The sequence below is a fragment of the Tinamus guttatus genome, unplaced genomic scaffold (genome assembly GCF_059628265.1).
Source record: "Tinamus guttatus ecotype Peru unplaced genomic scaffold, ASM5962826v1 Tinamus_guttatus_pri_ptg000459l, whole genome shotgun sequence".
Lineage (NCBI taxonomy): Eukaryota > Metazoa > Chordata > Aves > Tinamiformes > Tinamidae > Tinamus > Tinamus guttatus.
The window spans coordinates 3,670,837-3,686,402 of NW_028288993.1; the positions used below are offsets into that span (position 1 = coordinate 3,670,837).

At 35.8% G+C, this 15,566-nt stretch overlaps 1 protein-coding gene across 1 annotated transcript in view; it reads right to left on the reverse strand.

The window, feature by feature from the left end:
* Positions 1-260: 260 nt before the first annotated feature.
* Positions 261-15,566, reverse strand: part of MAPK1 (mitogen-activated protein kinase 1) — a 34,015-nt gene continuing 18,709 nt past the window's right edge. The window contains exons 4-9 of the mRNA XM_088532328.1: positions 12,319-12,435; positions 10,462-10,576; positions 9,738-9,869; positions 7,987-8,096; positions 6,396-6,523; positions 261-4,441 (exon numbers count right to left, since the gene is read on the reverse strand). Coding sequence (XP_088388454.1) covers positions 6,407-6,523; positions 7,987-8,096; positions 9,738-9,869; positions 10,462-10,576; positions 12,319-12,435 — 591 coding nt within the window. The 3' untranslated portion in view covers positions 261-4,441; positions 6,396-6,406. The remainder of the gene's footprint in view (positions 4,442-6,395; positions 6,524-7,986; positions 8,097-9,737; positions 9,870-10,461; positions 10,577-12,318; positions 12,436-15,566) is intronic.

Below are 15,566 nucleotides of genomic sequence, written 5' to 3' on the forward strand. Positions count from 1 at the left end.
TACTTTTTTTTTTTTTTTTTGGTTCCCCCATTCTGATTTCCAGCTGGCATCTCAAAAACTAGAATAAACATACTGGTGTATTTAAGAATATTAATATAGCCTACTCACTACTGCAAGATTCAAGTGATAGGCAGTTTAAAAATTAATCTAATTCACATCAGTATTTATGTTTTTTTTTTTTTTTTTTTTTTTTTTTTAAGAACAGTAGTTACTTTAGAGCAAAGTTCCAGTCGTTCTATACATGCACAGTACTATGCTGATTTGGTAATACAGGGACACAATTTAATGATTTTCTTTGCATTTGTTTTTACAAGATTCAGATGCCAAAAACAAAACAGAACATTAAGTTACCTGATTTAAAAAAGAAAATCACATATGTTTACAACATTAAAAGAACAAGACGAAATATAAACCTTTGCTACTTACAATTGTTCTATACAGATTAACCAAATCACAAATCTGTCACGATATAAACGTTTAATTGTTACAATGAATAAGAACATACAGGTTTTTTTTTGATTTTGTCTTTTTTTAATATAAAATCTTCCTTTGCTTTCTTATTTTAAACTTACCATTAACTAAATTAGCTATGCAAGACTTCTGGGGTACATGACTAAGAAGGCACCAACAGTACAAAGCAAAGACAAAGCAGTTTGAGTATTTTAAGAGTGCTCTACACTGATACAACACAAGAAAAGGCAACAATAGTAAGTAAACCAGCTGCAACCTTTCCAAATTTGTTCTAGATTTACAAGGTAGTCCAACTTTTACATTTCCTCCAATGCTTCACTTAGTTTGATCACAGCACATGCTACAAAAATCATTTGTAAGCTTCACTTTACTAATGTGCACTTTTCACTAATTTAGTGTCTTAAATTCAATTGTCAACTAAACCATTGTAAGCACAAATGTATTTAAAACCTAGTAAAAGGACTGTCTGGAATTTTTGTTTAGACCACTGCATTTACAAAAATATTTCCCGCAAAATCTGGGATTGCTTGAAGACATTGCTGTACAAATATAAAAGTACTATGCAAGGGACCAAATTCATGTATATATTGTGAGTATGTATACACCTATATTTATACCATATCGCTGTGCTGTAACAACACAATAAATTTATCAATAACAAAGGACTATATAAACTATGCTAACATAAGCAAATATATATTAATAAAGTTTAAATCTATAGTACAGTTGCTCAGCAAACAACTTTGACATGGTATAAATATATCATAGCATATTCCAGTGGGCAGCAATGACAGGTTTTTCTTTTTTTCTGTTCTGTAAGGAAAGCCAGGCTAAATTCCTTGGGTTTTATCTGGCCACTGCTCCGTCGTGTGATCAGCTGCTACTCCTGCAAGCTCACAGTGTGCCACACCACTCGGCCCGTGCCGCACGCTGCACACTTCAGATCTTACGTGTAACACTGAGGAGGAAGATTATGGTGACAGGCAAGAGCAGAATAGGATCATTTGCCAAAGCATCCATGAGAATTTTATACGCTTGCATATTTTTTTAAATACAATGTTGGAATGTTTTTTGACAGCCAACTGTTTACATTCCTTACTCCCAAAACATCTCTACCACGAAATATGCATGTCACTTCTTCTGAGTTTCAGCTCTCTGCTCTGCAAGTATAGACTAAAGAAAAAAGGTAAAATTATGAAATAATTGACATAACACAGTGTTATTATAGGCACCTTCTTTTAAATTGTTTTCCAAATCTGACAAAGAAGATCATGCTTCTGCATTTAATGCCACAACAAATTGAACTCAACAGTGCTACTGAGTTCAGTAAAAGCTGATGAAGGCAGTTACTGATGCTGATGGATGCCAATTGGATTCAGTAGTAACGGTTAAGGAAGAAACCCCAAAGCACCAGATGTTAGGTAAAGCAAACCCTTGGCTCCTCACTGCAAGGGACAGAATTTAAGGGTAAGTCTACACCTCCCCCAGAATGCACAATTAAAGCAAATATTAAAAATGAATGGGGAAAGTGAAGGATGAATTAAGCTGCCGAAGTTCTTCCTTAATAAATGAAAACTGAAGTGTCACACGCTGATTTTTCAGTAACAGTCATCTTTCCAACCATGCCAGATTTATTCCCGTAGTCACGATGATCATACAAGCAGCAGAGACTCTAGAAATAGTTCAACTTTTCAAAACTGAGAAAAAACATTTTGGTAAGGATGTGCAGAAACGTCAAGAGAAATTTCTACACTAGTATCAACAGTCAAGTGCATATTTCTATAGAAATGATTTTAGCATAGGTTCCATACCACAATTCACTGATCATTGTGCAGCGTCCTGCCAATGTTCCTAATATGTCCTACACAACAAAGATTTATATACCACAGGAACTTCCTAATAGAAAATGCCCTTTAAAGGTGAACCCTTGCGTATTAAAAATTAATTTTGGCAGACTAACACTTAAACTCTAAGAAAAGGAAAGCTTTGAAATGGAGTCTTGTAAGCACCCTTATCTATTGAAGTCTAAGTTAATGGCTTTCTAGATTTCTTGGAAAAGCAGACTAAGTGGTATGAGGAAGCCTGGAGTTATTAACCAGCAAGCATCCTTGTATACTACAGTAGCAATTGAACCTGATTTCCATTCAAACACATTACCCAAGAGGAAACCAAAAACTAATTCTTAATGTTACTGTGAAGATATAAGATTTAAATTTATTTCCAGGAATTACAAGTGCATTTTGTTCATATTAGCAAGCAGTCTTTATACAATCCATTCTTCACTGCTGCCAAAATAAAATGAGAAAGAGACAGCAGAGATATGAAAAGCTAAAAATAGAACTATTTTCCTAAGTTATCTGTTGAATAGCATTTCAGTTGAACACAACTCAGAGGTAACAATAGATTTTTTTTTTCTCAATCATAGGCATGTGGCACTTAGACAATCATCTTTGCACAGAAAGCTTTAACAGTCATGCGAGGGCACAGTAATTATTTTAAACAAGGCAAATTTTTCACCACAGAGAGCAGTGGGGAAAGAAAAGGAGGCACTGCACTGGAACATAACACCTAGTAAACTCCACATTATACAATTTCAGTAACAAATACTTGAAAAGATCATTAAAAGGTATACAATTTTAAACGTTATTTAGTGCTAGCTTTGTTTGGTTGTCCTAACTCAGCATTATCAGAAAAGTTTGATAGTACTTGACAACAGAACAGTACTTCATGTCACGAGCTCATGGAGGCTGGATTACAAATCACCATAGTGTAGGTTGCAAGAAATGAACTTGAGATGCTGACATGCTGTAGGAGCAAAAATAATTCAAACTTTCTCATTTAAAGATGCAGTGTTCCTCTCTGCAAGTACTCTGAATGTCAGTGATTAGATTCAAATGTAAAAAATAATCATCCTCATTTGAAACATTTCATTGGTATGCAGTATGTAGACTGAGTTTATTAACATCATATTTTGGTTTCTCGCTTACCACCACATATGGATGCCTTCCACAGAGGAAAGCATTCACCATTAGGTCATCATGCCATTATGTCTTTGTTAATCTTCCACCACACAGTGAATAAATATAAGCTGGCAAGCTGCCATTCATTCTCTTTGCACAAGTCTTATAAACACTACTACATGGTATGAATTTTGGAAGTACTACACCTCCAACATGGTTAGACTTTAAATGGTCTTTTAGAAAAGGCAGGGAGAAAAGGTACAAATTTTGTGTATACATGAAATAATGTTCCTTAAATGAATTCAATTAAGTTGGGTTCCTATGTGGCTATTTCACTGTACAGAATACCTGTTCATACAGCACAGGACACCCAAACAAGTGCATAAGCAAGATTAACATGAACACAACTTATGCTGTAATCCATAGCATAATGGTATAAATTCCACTGGATGCTTACCATTTCTATTTAAAAAGGAAGTGCAAAAAAATCTGGGATGTCACTGACTTAAAGTGCCCTGAATAGTAGCTTTTCTAAAAAAAAAAAAAAAAAAAAAAAAAAAAAAAAAAAAAGTAATAATAATAAAATAAAAAAATGCCAGCGACTTCAGTAAAGTCAGAAAACAAACGAAAAAAAGCATAGTTCATGGTGTAAACTTCTTACAGGTTAATGAATTTTCTTCTTGGTTACTGATCCAGGAGTGAAAGGAACCACTGCATCTTTCAAACCAGAAAGCAAGCAGTTAAAATACGGCCAGCAGTAGGTGCACTTACAGTACAGTACTGCAACAGGGCTACAATGGGCATTACGCATAGGAGTGTCAATTACAATTCTTCAGGCTTAAAAGATTCATTGAAAGCATGAAAAGCCAAAACTACCAGAAACTGCCCTCCTGAATGGCTCAAAGGAGTTAGTGGATAAGCTGAGAGAGGCCACAAGACATGACCAACGATAAAGAACTGGGAAGAGGAACAGCAACGTTTGAGCATGCCCAGTCCTTTAAGTCCTTGTCCTATAAAAAAAGAGGAGGGACATGTTTCAGTAAAGGAAATTTTAACAGTCTCCGAAAATAAACACTCTTTTCTATCTGTATGCTTTATATATACTACATCTACAATAGGTTTCAGAAGGCAACCCTAACACATTTACCAAAAATACTAAAAGAGCTCCTTAGCCTTGGCATTGTAAGCCAGCTGCTGGTGACTGGCCTTCACGGTAAGTGCTAACTACAAATTATTAGCATATCATTATTAAGCTAAATAAAAATAGCTACCCTTCAGTATATCAACCAAATCAGCTCATCACAGAGGCATTTAAAGGTAACATCTTTAGCAGATCAGAAATTTCCTTAGCACTGGGTCATTGATATCTTTATGCCTAATCTTTTTACTCCTTAATTCCTAATACAACCTAGTAAATATGGACTGGGCAAAGCAGCAGGTAAGACCATATCCTGGGATTTACCACATTAACTGTTCACTCTCCTTCCTGGATGCTATGGCCTATTAAAAATAGCCTTCACCTTCCTTCTAAAAAGTCACATCATTTTCTTCCAGGAGCATATATGTATTGCCAGTGCTTCTTAAGCATAATTAATATTAGAAAGAATGGAAGGAAAATAAGCACCATCCATCTTGCTGTACCCCTGGTGTAATTCTATTGGCAAAGGCCAAAGAATAAAAACAGCCAGATGGATTAACCTCAGATTCACCTGAAGCATAATTATTAAAGATAGTTTCAAGTGTTACCAAGTTTAACAAACAAAATACAGTATTTTTAATATTCAAAGTGACTTCAACTGTAAGCATCTATACATTTCAATGCTAACACAAGTGACACCAAATACTACCCCATTTAAGCAAAAATTTTATTTCCAAAAGTTTCCTCAACTTTCAGCCCACATGCCAACACTAAATAAAAGGAATAGGGCTAAAAGCAATCCAAAAATTCAAATCCCATTTTCAGTGCAGAAAAAAATATCAACTCAAGCAAAGCAACAAAGCTGTGATAAGAGCTGCCTGCCCCTGCCACAGACCTCCCTGCAGGGGTATGTTCACAGGCTCAAAATTCAGCCTTTCTGCTGAGGCTGCCGGCAGGAGACGGTGCTTGCAGAACGCTGCTGGGGGCTGGGAACAGCACAGCAACTATTTTTAAGACCATAACCAAGGCAACCTACACGAGGCCGTCTTCAGAGATGCTTTAATATATTGGTATCGTGGAAGTTCACAAGTATCACAGAAATCATCACATCAATTTTGACAAACTTTGTACAAAATTACTGACTTGCAAGGCTGGCAGTATATGAAGAGCAGTTAAGTTTATCTGTCATATATATTCCATTGATTAATGTAAGATATAAAGATGTGCTTAAATATTCTTTCCTTATTCTTTAGTAATATTCTTTATAGATATTTAATTGATTTAAAATACAATTGTCAGAGACACTGGAAACCAGCCAATATGTTTTAAAGGGATTTTTCAAAAGTATCTAAAACTGAAGCTTTTGGTTATACTGTTTTTTGTTGTTGTTGTTGTTGTTGTTTGTTTTGTTTTCTTAGTAAATTCCCCTCTGTACATTACACTTAAGTATTTTTAAAACAAGCATTTGAAGCCATGCAACAAGAGATTCTATAATATTTTATCTTTGTCCCCTTATATAGTCTTTTGAATAATACTGGCATTTCAAAGTGCTTCATAGCTTTTATTCTGAGAGACAGTATTTAATGTAGCGGTCATTCCTTAAATGTAATCTAAAATCTAGGCAAATATCTCAGAATTGCCTGTATTCCCTATAGGCACTTTACTATTGCAGAGAAAATTAAACCCATTTCCTCAATAACAGAACAGGACAGGTCAAATGATAAGCACAACCTTTTTATAAGAAAAATGGTAGGTTACACTACTGGCAACCACAAAGCTGCAAAATTCTTCCCCATCTATACGGTTTCTTATTCTTGTGACTTTACCTACGCGCAATCTAAGATCGATATCCTGGCTGGAATCTAGCAGTTTCCTCAAAAATCAGTTCTTTCAGCTTTTCCTTCGGCAAGTCATCCAACTCCATGTCAAACTTGAAGGGTGCTTCAGCTACAGGCTTAATAATACAAAAACACATTAGTACTTCTCCTAGGATTACTGCACTCTTGAATTTCAAGTAGTATGTGCATAAAAAAAAGAATAAGCTAAAAATGATCTACTACTGTACATTCCTCAGGAAGCCCATTCTCTTATCCCCTTTTGTGCTTTGTACATTTGTTGACCAAATTTTAAAATCAACCTGCAGTATATAGACACTCATACGCAAAAAAATGTTAAAATACTTGCTTAAACAGAGGTGTGCAACTTAGTAAGCACCTGAAGAAAAGCGATCTGAAACATTTTAATCTCTTTTTTTTTTTTGGTCTCAGAAGTCAACCTTATTTCCTCCTCCTCTATTTTTGCACCAAAGTAATCTGAAATCTTATCAGCATTATATTAAACTAAAACAAGTTCAGCATTTTTAGTTTTCTTTCTAAATGGATAATCTGATGGCAAGCTCAGTTACTTTCCTCCCTTATTTTGGTCACTATAAAACAAAATCAAAATACATTAAAAATCTGATATCCAGGAGGGTATTCTTTAGCATTTACTCATTTTGTATTATTCCTCCAAAATGCAATATTATAACAAAAAATAAAATAAAAAACAGAAGATAGGTTTCAAGCTGGGAGTAAAGTCAAACAAATGTTATGATTTGATTATTTAAAATAAGTATTTGAACTACCATTAGATAACAGATATATACGCAAGCCTTTCTAAATTGGAAGAAAACTTAGGAATGCAAAAACAGACAAAAATCTAGTAAAACAGCAAAATCTAGCATTTAACTGATTCACTGTTAAAGAGAAAAATGAAACAAAATCCTACATGTTTGGAATCTCATTGCTGGGAACAGGTATCTGGGAACAGATACCGATGTTCCCTTAAAAGGGTAATAAATACAGTTAACTCATAAGCACTTGACTAAATAATGACCCATTAAAGTCTACTTTTCCTATACCTATGCTGTAAAACCTGTTGAATACAAATTATGGTTTAGAAGAAACTTTCTAACAAATCTGTGGCTACCTTCTTGGTAGTGTATTCACCTGTGTACTCACTGGCATAAATCTATTTTAAAAATATGAAGCAAAGTTTAACATTTTCTATGAAAAATTAACACTACAAAATTTCTTTAGAGACACCTATAAAGAAACAGCACAATTATCAAGTATATAGAGCACAGTTCTTTAGTTTCTTATTCTCAAGAGGGAGAACTTAATTACACATCTTTTTTACACATAATGAAGTATTATTTTGAAGTTTATTGGCTAATACAGCGTTTTGAATTTCCACAGGGAAACACTAAGCAAATACTGTCTCATGTAGTGATGATGATTACACATGCTATGTGATCACATTCCTAAAAATTTTGATCAGTTGATCTTTTATAGTTCGCACCTGATAATTTTTTTTTTTAACTCTATTACAGCTGTAAAAACATTGCCCTTAACATATACATTGTAATGCTGTCTTTACCTCATCACTTGGATCATAATACTGCTCCAGATATGGATGGGCTAAAGCTTGCTCCACTTCAATTCGCTTATGAGGATTAAAGGTCAACATTTTATCCAACAAATCAAGCGCTAAGAGGAAAAAAAAATACAAGACTTTAATATATGCTCCAAATTGTAATGCACGAAAAAGTTACAATTGTTCATATTACACAGAAAATATATGCTCTTAGAAAAGACAGAGTACCCTAAATTTAGGTTAATTTAAATTTAAGTCTTTGCAGTTCCCCTGCTGTGGTAGCAGTAATTGAAGCAAGAGAATGTTTCTTGTAGCCTAGGCAGAGCATCTTCCTCTGCCAAGGGTATCAGCATTCCTTGTGACAGGTTTTCATTTCCAGAAAAAGAAAACAGAAAGGAAAGGACAAAAAAAAGCAGGAAAGAGAGTCCCACATATCTGCAGTATCATGAGTTCTATTCCATTTCTTCTCAGCACATGATTTACAATATAAAAATAAAAATAAAAAAAATAAAGGTTCCCATTGCACTCGTTGCACCAAAGTAGCTGTAGCTTTGCGTCAGAATAAGATGCCTGGATGGATACAAAGAATCTAAGAGACAAAAATTTACCATCGAATTTAAAGGCAGTAAAACAAAAAACAACCTTACGCTACACCACAATTAAATTTATTTATACAGTTTTCTCAACACTGAAAACTTGCACATTGACACCACGCTAAGGCACTTTGTGCACAGCACTTTTCACTGAAATGTTGGCAAACAGCTTTTTGCCACACTGCTCTTTCAAAGCTAATCTGAAGGCATAGATGAAGTCACACAAACTGTACGTTCCCCTAGCAGCCAAGTACATCAGCATTGCTACAATTTGAGCTGTCAAATGCCAACATCAGAAAATTTGCAGTGATGAGCACCATTATGAAAGCTGAATAAATCACTGCTTTCCAAAGAACATATCAATGATAAGAATAATCAGCTTTACGCAATTCCTTGTGCAGAAAGCAGTTCAGTACCTGATCGTATTCACGGAGCATAAATTATTATATTAGTTCAAAAACTTTTTATGTGACTTACTGATTGTGTCAGAGTTGCACAGCAACGCTTAAACTGCGGGAAGTGGAATTTAAAAGACAATAGTTACATAGCAAAACCATGATACATCTAACCTCTAGCAAGGAATTGCAAAGAAAGATAATTCTTTTGTACTTTGCTGTTACAAGTTTAGTTATAATTATCATGAATGGAATATTTTTAAGACTTTAGAATTTAGCATATTGTACTAATTAAGAGCCCACATTTTGAAGAGTTTTATCAAATCTGGTATGGAGCGGACAGACTGCAAACTGAGTTTGAATTAAGAAGCTATCTTCTGTTTCCAGAAGTTGGGTTCATAATTTGTTCAGTGTCAAAACCCAGTTCCAACACTCAGCACCTGAGTAAGGTACCATTCTTTGGAAGATGATACCAAAAGCTGATTTCCATGTTTTACATGGAAGATAAAGCTCAGAACACCAAAACATGCAATTCTAGCTTATTCAAATTCATTTAACAAGGGATAAGCTGGTAGCAACAGCTTCATGCTGATTCAAGCTTTCATAATGGATGCATACAGGCATTTCAAGGGGCTGGAATGTTTTATTTCTGCCATAGATAATGCTAGATGATTAAGGTGGTTTTGAATCCCATTCCGCTATTACTTTTAGTGCTCACTTCCATTGTTAAAGGTCTGATACAACGTAAGAGAACATAAAATAATACCTTTGGGGTCAGCATTTGGAAACAGCCTGTTCCATGGTACCTTATTTTTGTGTGGTAGGGAAAGTAAGTAGTTTCTGGCCTTTAAATTTATTATACAATTCAAATCTTCTTGGGAAGGGGATCCAAGTATACCTAAAACAAACAAAATGCCACATTCCTATGAAAATTGCATTAAAATAGTCACATCAGATCCTATAAGTCTCAGTACTAAAACTACCAGGAAAACTTCACCTTATTTTAGAATTAGAGTATATCTTAGGCCTTTTTAGAAATATTTACTAAAAATGGTCAAGTTATTTTTTCTGGTGAGCAGACAAATGCATTTAAATTTGTCTAATTATCAGTACATCACTTAAAACGTTTCAAGGGTATATGTTGCTTAGCTGTAAAAATACATAAATGAATAAATTAACTTGGATCTATTTGTATATTTGAGGGTTTTTTGCATCTCTGTTGATGTATATAAACTGGCAGGTATCTTTTAGCTTTCCCTCAAATCAAAAAGCTATCACAAAATTCCCTGCAGAAATAACTACAGGGAACAGATAACGTGCCTGCAAATCCGTATGTCGTATATTCGTAAAAGATATTACATATACTTGTATAGCATAAAAGAAAGGAGATAGGATCAAACGAGAAATAAACGAGTGACCAAGACTAGGCTAGTTGGTAGAGATGGGGAGAACAGGTGGACATGGAAATGCTCTGGTTATATTAAGCTTACCAAGGATATGGTTAAGTTGGTCAAGGTAGTGTTTTCCTGGGAAGATAGGTCTGTTAGAGAGCATCTCTGCCAGAATACAGCCTACTGACCAGATGTCAATAGACTTTGTATAACCCTGCAAGTAAAAAGAAAAAAAAAATTTGCTCAAGGATAATTTTGCATATTTACAGTAACATGTTACTTAACTAAATTTCAAAAGTGCACTTGTGCAATTCATTTTACAAGAGTAGATGAGTCATACTTACTCATGTTGTTTAATTTTTCTGGTACAGTAAAGAATAATTAAGAACTGTATATCAAAAGCACTACTTAGAAGGGGTAACAAGAACTGAAATATGCAGCATGTGCTGTTCCAAAAAGGATTGTCTCATGTTTAGCTATACCAACTTAATAAAGGCAGCTCGAAGGCTCCCTAATTTTATAGTGAGTTTATACTAGTAAATTTTGGAAACAAGCTAATCCTTTATATACCTATTAATCCCACAGTTCCAAACAGCTCATTAAATACACATGTGCATACCATGAAAAGATGCAGTCCTCCTTCCTAAGATTAAATGTCCTAAACGTGACACAAGACACAGATAAGAAGCCTTCATCATCAGGAAGGAAGGTCAAAACAGATTGTTGGTTCATTGGCTTGTAAAACACAACAGGTAAGTAGCCAAGATTATGTGGGAAGTCTAACAGTAGGAAACAAGATCTACATGATATAACAAGAATGGAACAAATTACACTATGTTCATGCATATAACCTGTGTTATCCAAGAGAAGGGTTGGATTCAGCAGCAGTACAATTACCCCGGTGCTTCTGCAAGGTCACTTCAAGAGTCCTCAGCCCAAGAACTCCGTTTGCCCTGTTCTCCCATAGCCTGCTGCCCTTCCAGCACTATCTTCCAGCAAAAGACAGTGATTTTGCTGAACCCACAGCCACCTCGGCATCACCTTCTCACAATGTGATTACCTCACTCTTTACAAAGCACTGTAATTCTGAAATTGCAGGTTACAGATCTGCAACATAGCAATTTCACCACTTCTTAAGAAGCATATACAAAACATTTTCTTGTAAAATCTGATAAACATACACGGATATCCAGAAATCAAGTTGAATTAGGTTATCCTATGTTTTATGGCTTCAAAGCGACTTTGAAATACAAGAAGACTTAAAAAAAAAAAAAAAAAAGACACACCCACTTCATTACATGACTATTTTCTAAAGTGCACGAAACAGAGTATGGCCTTAACAAACCAGACTCAGCAATGGGTGAAATATCTAAAAGCACCTGGTCAGAGTGGTTTGGACTCTGACAAAAAGTTATGAAGGATTTGCACAGGAATCAGATACACCTTAACACAGCCACAGAAGAAACTGTGAAAAACTTAGGTATAAAATACAAAGAGATGATTTGATTAAGATTGTGGAAAAGCAATTGCGATTGATGTACAGCAAAGATCATATGCCTTGAAATTACTTACCCTCATCATACATTCAACACCTAAACAAAGATGTCAAGATAAAACTAAGACAGCATTTGCAAATCTTGATGAAGACAGTCATAAAATACTGTCATTACTAGTACTTGCACCCTGCTCTATCAAAGGCAAGTTGATGGAAAGAAGATTCATCAATGACAAGGACTGAGCACTAGAGCACTCACACACGTGTGCCCAGTTGTATGATCTAGTAATTACACCTGGAATCGCACATTTATAGGAAGTCAGTACCTAGACAGCAAATCCATTACTAGGTTTTCTCAGGACTATGCATGAATCCTGATCCCAACAACACAGGAGGGAAAAAAGCGCAAAATTTGGTACTCGTAAGTAAACAAAACCACAGAAATGCGCTATGGTTCTTACCTTGGAATTCAGCATGATTTCAGGAGCCCTGTACCAACGTGTGGCTACATATTCTGTTAAGAATCCTGTGTGATCGTGATCCGGATCTGCAACACGAGCCAGTCCAAAGTCACAAATCTGGTTTTAAATTAAAAAAGAACATATTAGAAATACAGCTTCCAGTGCTAAAGCAAACATTAACCAAGTCACCTTTCCCAATGTATGACATGGCACACAAACATAGTAACATTAACCTGCATTTGTAGAAACAGATTATTGCACAAAGGTAATGAAGAGTGTTTTGGAAGCAGGTATAAAAAGTTTGTGATTAGGCCCAGCAGAAGAACAAACGTTATGGGAAAGAAAAATGTTCCTGGTGAATAGTTTGTTTTCTGCTAGCAGCTTACATAACACCCTCTCTGCTAGGTAGGTGGTAACACGTACTGCTCCAGCTTGTTATTAGAAACTTACCAGAACAAGCGCAGAGAACGGGATTACGATTGCCAGAAAACAGAAACTACCAACACATTCCTAGCACAGCTTAATACTCTTTTTTATGAAAGCTATTGCTAATGTAACAACCGTGTATCTGTGCAAAAGAAACATCCTGCCCAATCATGAGATAATGGGGGACTAGAGAAATCACAGACTGCCAGAGGAACTGAGAGTCTTAAAGATAAAAAATAAAGTATTCCCCCACCACAACATTTCTCAGCCCTGTAGCAGAAAGGTAATTCCATCCAAACATGTGGAAGGATGGGACTATAACCTAGATTAGGAAGTCCAGCACAAGGGAGAAATTGGTTTTGAATATCCCATAGTAAGACGGCAGAGAGATTTAATGGAAAAGGCTCTTAAGATTTGACTAGTGCCCTCTCCCCAGAGAGGATCTATTAAATCTGAAAATGTGAAGAAAAATAGTTTTCCTAAATACAGCAACTGCTGCTTTCTATTGTCCTATTGATAAACAGCAAACTTGTTGAGGGATACGTTAGCCACATCCATATGTTTTTACTGCCAAGCACCAGTCTAAGATAATGATCAATTTCAAAACAAAGTTAATAACAAAATGGTATCTCCTCTCAGGGAAAAAAAAAAAAAAAAGAGTTTGCTTGACAATCAGTTAAGATGTTCCTCCTATACACATTTTGTAACAGTTAGATAGTTAATTGTGAATATTGCATGTATTAAAGATTGGGAAATAGTAATATGGTGTAATCAATAAAAATTGTACTATATATTACTTCCCCCCACCATAAATAAATAAATAAAAATAAATAAATAGTGTTGTATCCAGCCACCTGTTCCTTCAAGTTCCTTGAGGGATAGCCAGTAAAACCTAGTTCAGTTGAGAGACCTGTTAAAGAAGTGATTCAGCTGAGTAAGAGATACATCTGAAAGCCAGGATTTAGCAGTCAAATGCTACAAGAGGGACTGAAGAAAAGATAATGATGAAACTCAAACCAGCCTGCATAGAAAGGACTCCTTTGACTTTAGCTACATACACCTCTACCCTTCGCAAGTCCTTAAAAAAAGCAAATAACTAAAAGAATCCATTTAAAAATGTCAAGGTTTTCCCAGGCTGCAGAGACAGCTGCCTCATTTGCAATTAGCAGCTTACATAAGGAGAACCAGCACAAATAATCAGATGAGTTTCCTGTAAAGACAGGGCGAGAAGCTGTAAAGAGCAGCATTAGGGACTTCAGAAAATAATCATGCAGATAGAATTGTTGCAACCTCTTCCTTTACCCTAAAAAAATAAAATAAAATAAAATAATCAGCAAAAGGCTACAATTGGTTATAACGAAGACAGAGGACAGATTCTCTCCAGTCCACAGTAAGGAGAAAGAACTGATCTAATGATGCCCTTGAATCTCTCAACCCAAGCAGAAAGAAGTGGAATATGTAATGGCAAAGAAGCTTTTTACTGAAAAGTAGGTCCCAATAAAATGACAAAGTCCCTGTTGACTTGAGCAGAAACAGGTTAAGCAGAAACGAAGAATCATTCTCCTTAGTGAGAAAGGCACCCAGCTGGAGGCTGAAGGAAAGAGCGGCTTTTGGCTGTGGCTTCGACAGAACCATGAAGAGGGCTGAACAGATGAAAACCTGGAGGTCACCACTCTGCCCAAAGTCTCTCAGGAAAGGGAAGTGGAACTAGTGCTACTAGTTTTCATAAACTCTTAAACTTAATCTGCGACTAAGACATAAAAGGAATAGCAGTTAAAATCAAATTATGTTCTCTGGACTTGTCACATAGTAGTTGAAAGTTTGCAAAAGTTACATTTAAATGAGGCCTTAAAGCCAAAAAGGAACAGCTTTAGGCTCTGCACTTCTGCCACTAACCTCCGAGCTGATCACAACAATCTAAAGGTTTCAAGGAAATTGTGTCAATACAGACAAATGTATTTCTTTCCTGGAAGTGGAATTTACAATCCAGAGGCCAAGAGTATGGAAAGGAGAAGTTCCTGTTACAACTTATAGGACACTGGGCTCCAGAAGACATCAATAGATCTCTCTCAAACCACCATTACTGCTGACGATGAACAAGCTTTCTACTTTCACTCCTCTGAAAGTGTGAATTTTTTCCTTCAAGTTTTTCATTTTCACAGTATTTCACACGTTCTGAATTTACGTACGACAATCGGTTTTTTTAAGTACATACATGTATGTGGCAGTCTCACAGACTGGCAGAACTGCCCTAAAAGCAGCAAGCTGGTACAAGTACAGCATTCATCAGAAAGGCCTAACACGCACTAGCTCTCTCCAATTCTTTTGTTTAAAGATTAGACGTGGTATTAGAGCACAGTACCAGAGCTCCCTTTAAGTTAGAAAAGGCTTGTGCACTGGCAAGGAAATGTTCACACTCTCCACTGGAAAAGCATACATTGCAGTGGCATGGTCTAAAGCATGCTATTTATAAAATCTTAGAAATTTGAACAATATTCACTAAGGTCTTTCACTAAACATCTAGCAAGATCAGCTTCCTTTTTGTGACTACTTTGCTAGTGTTAAAAAAAAATTACCTTGTAGTTCTGTATGTGTGCATTTAAAGAACAAAAGCCAACTGTGCTTTCCTGCTTCCTTTATGCAAAAGTTGTATATTTTATCCTATTTTCATGAAGGGGTTAATGTCTTGGGGGGATCTGCAGTGTCAACAGACCAGCTGCTAAAACCCCCCAGGAAGCATCAGAGGTGACAAGGCCAGCAGGACCGTGCATTCCGTGAACCTGACAAGTGTAAGAGGGAACGAAGCAAACTGCATAGCCAGT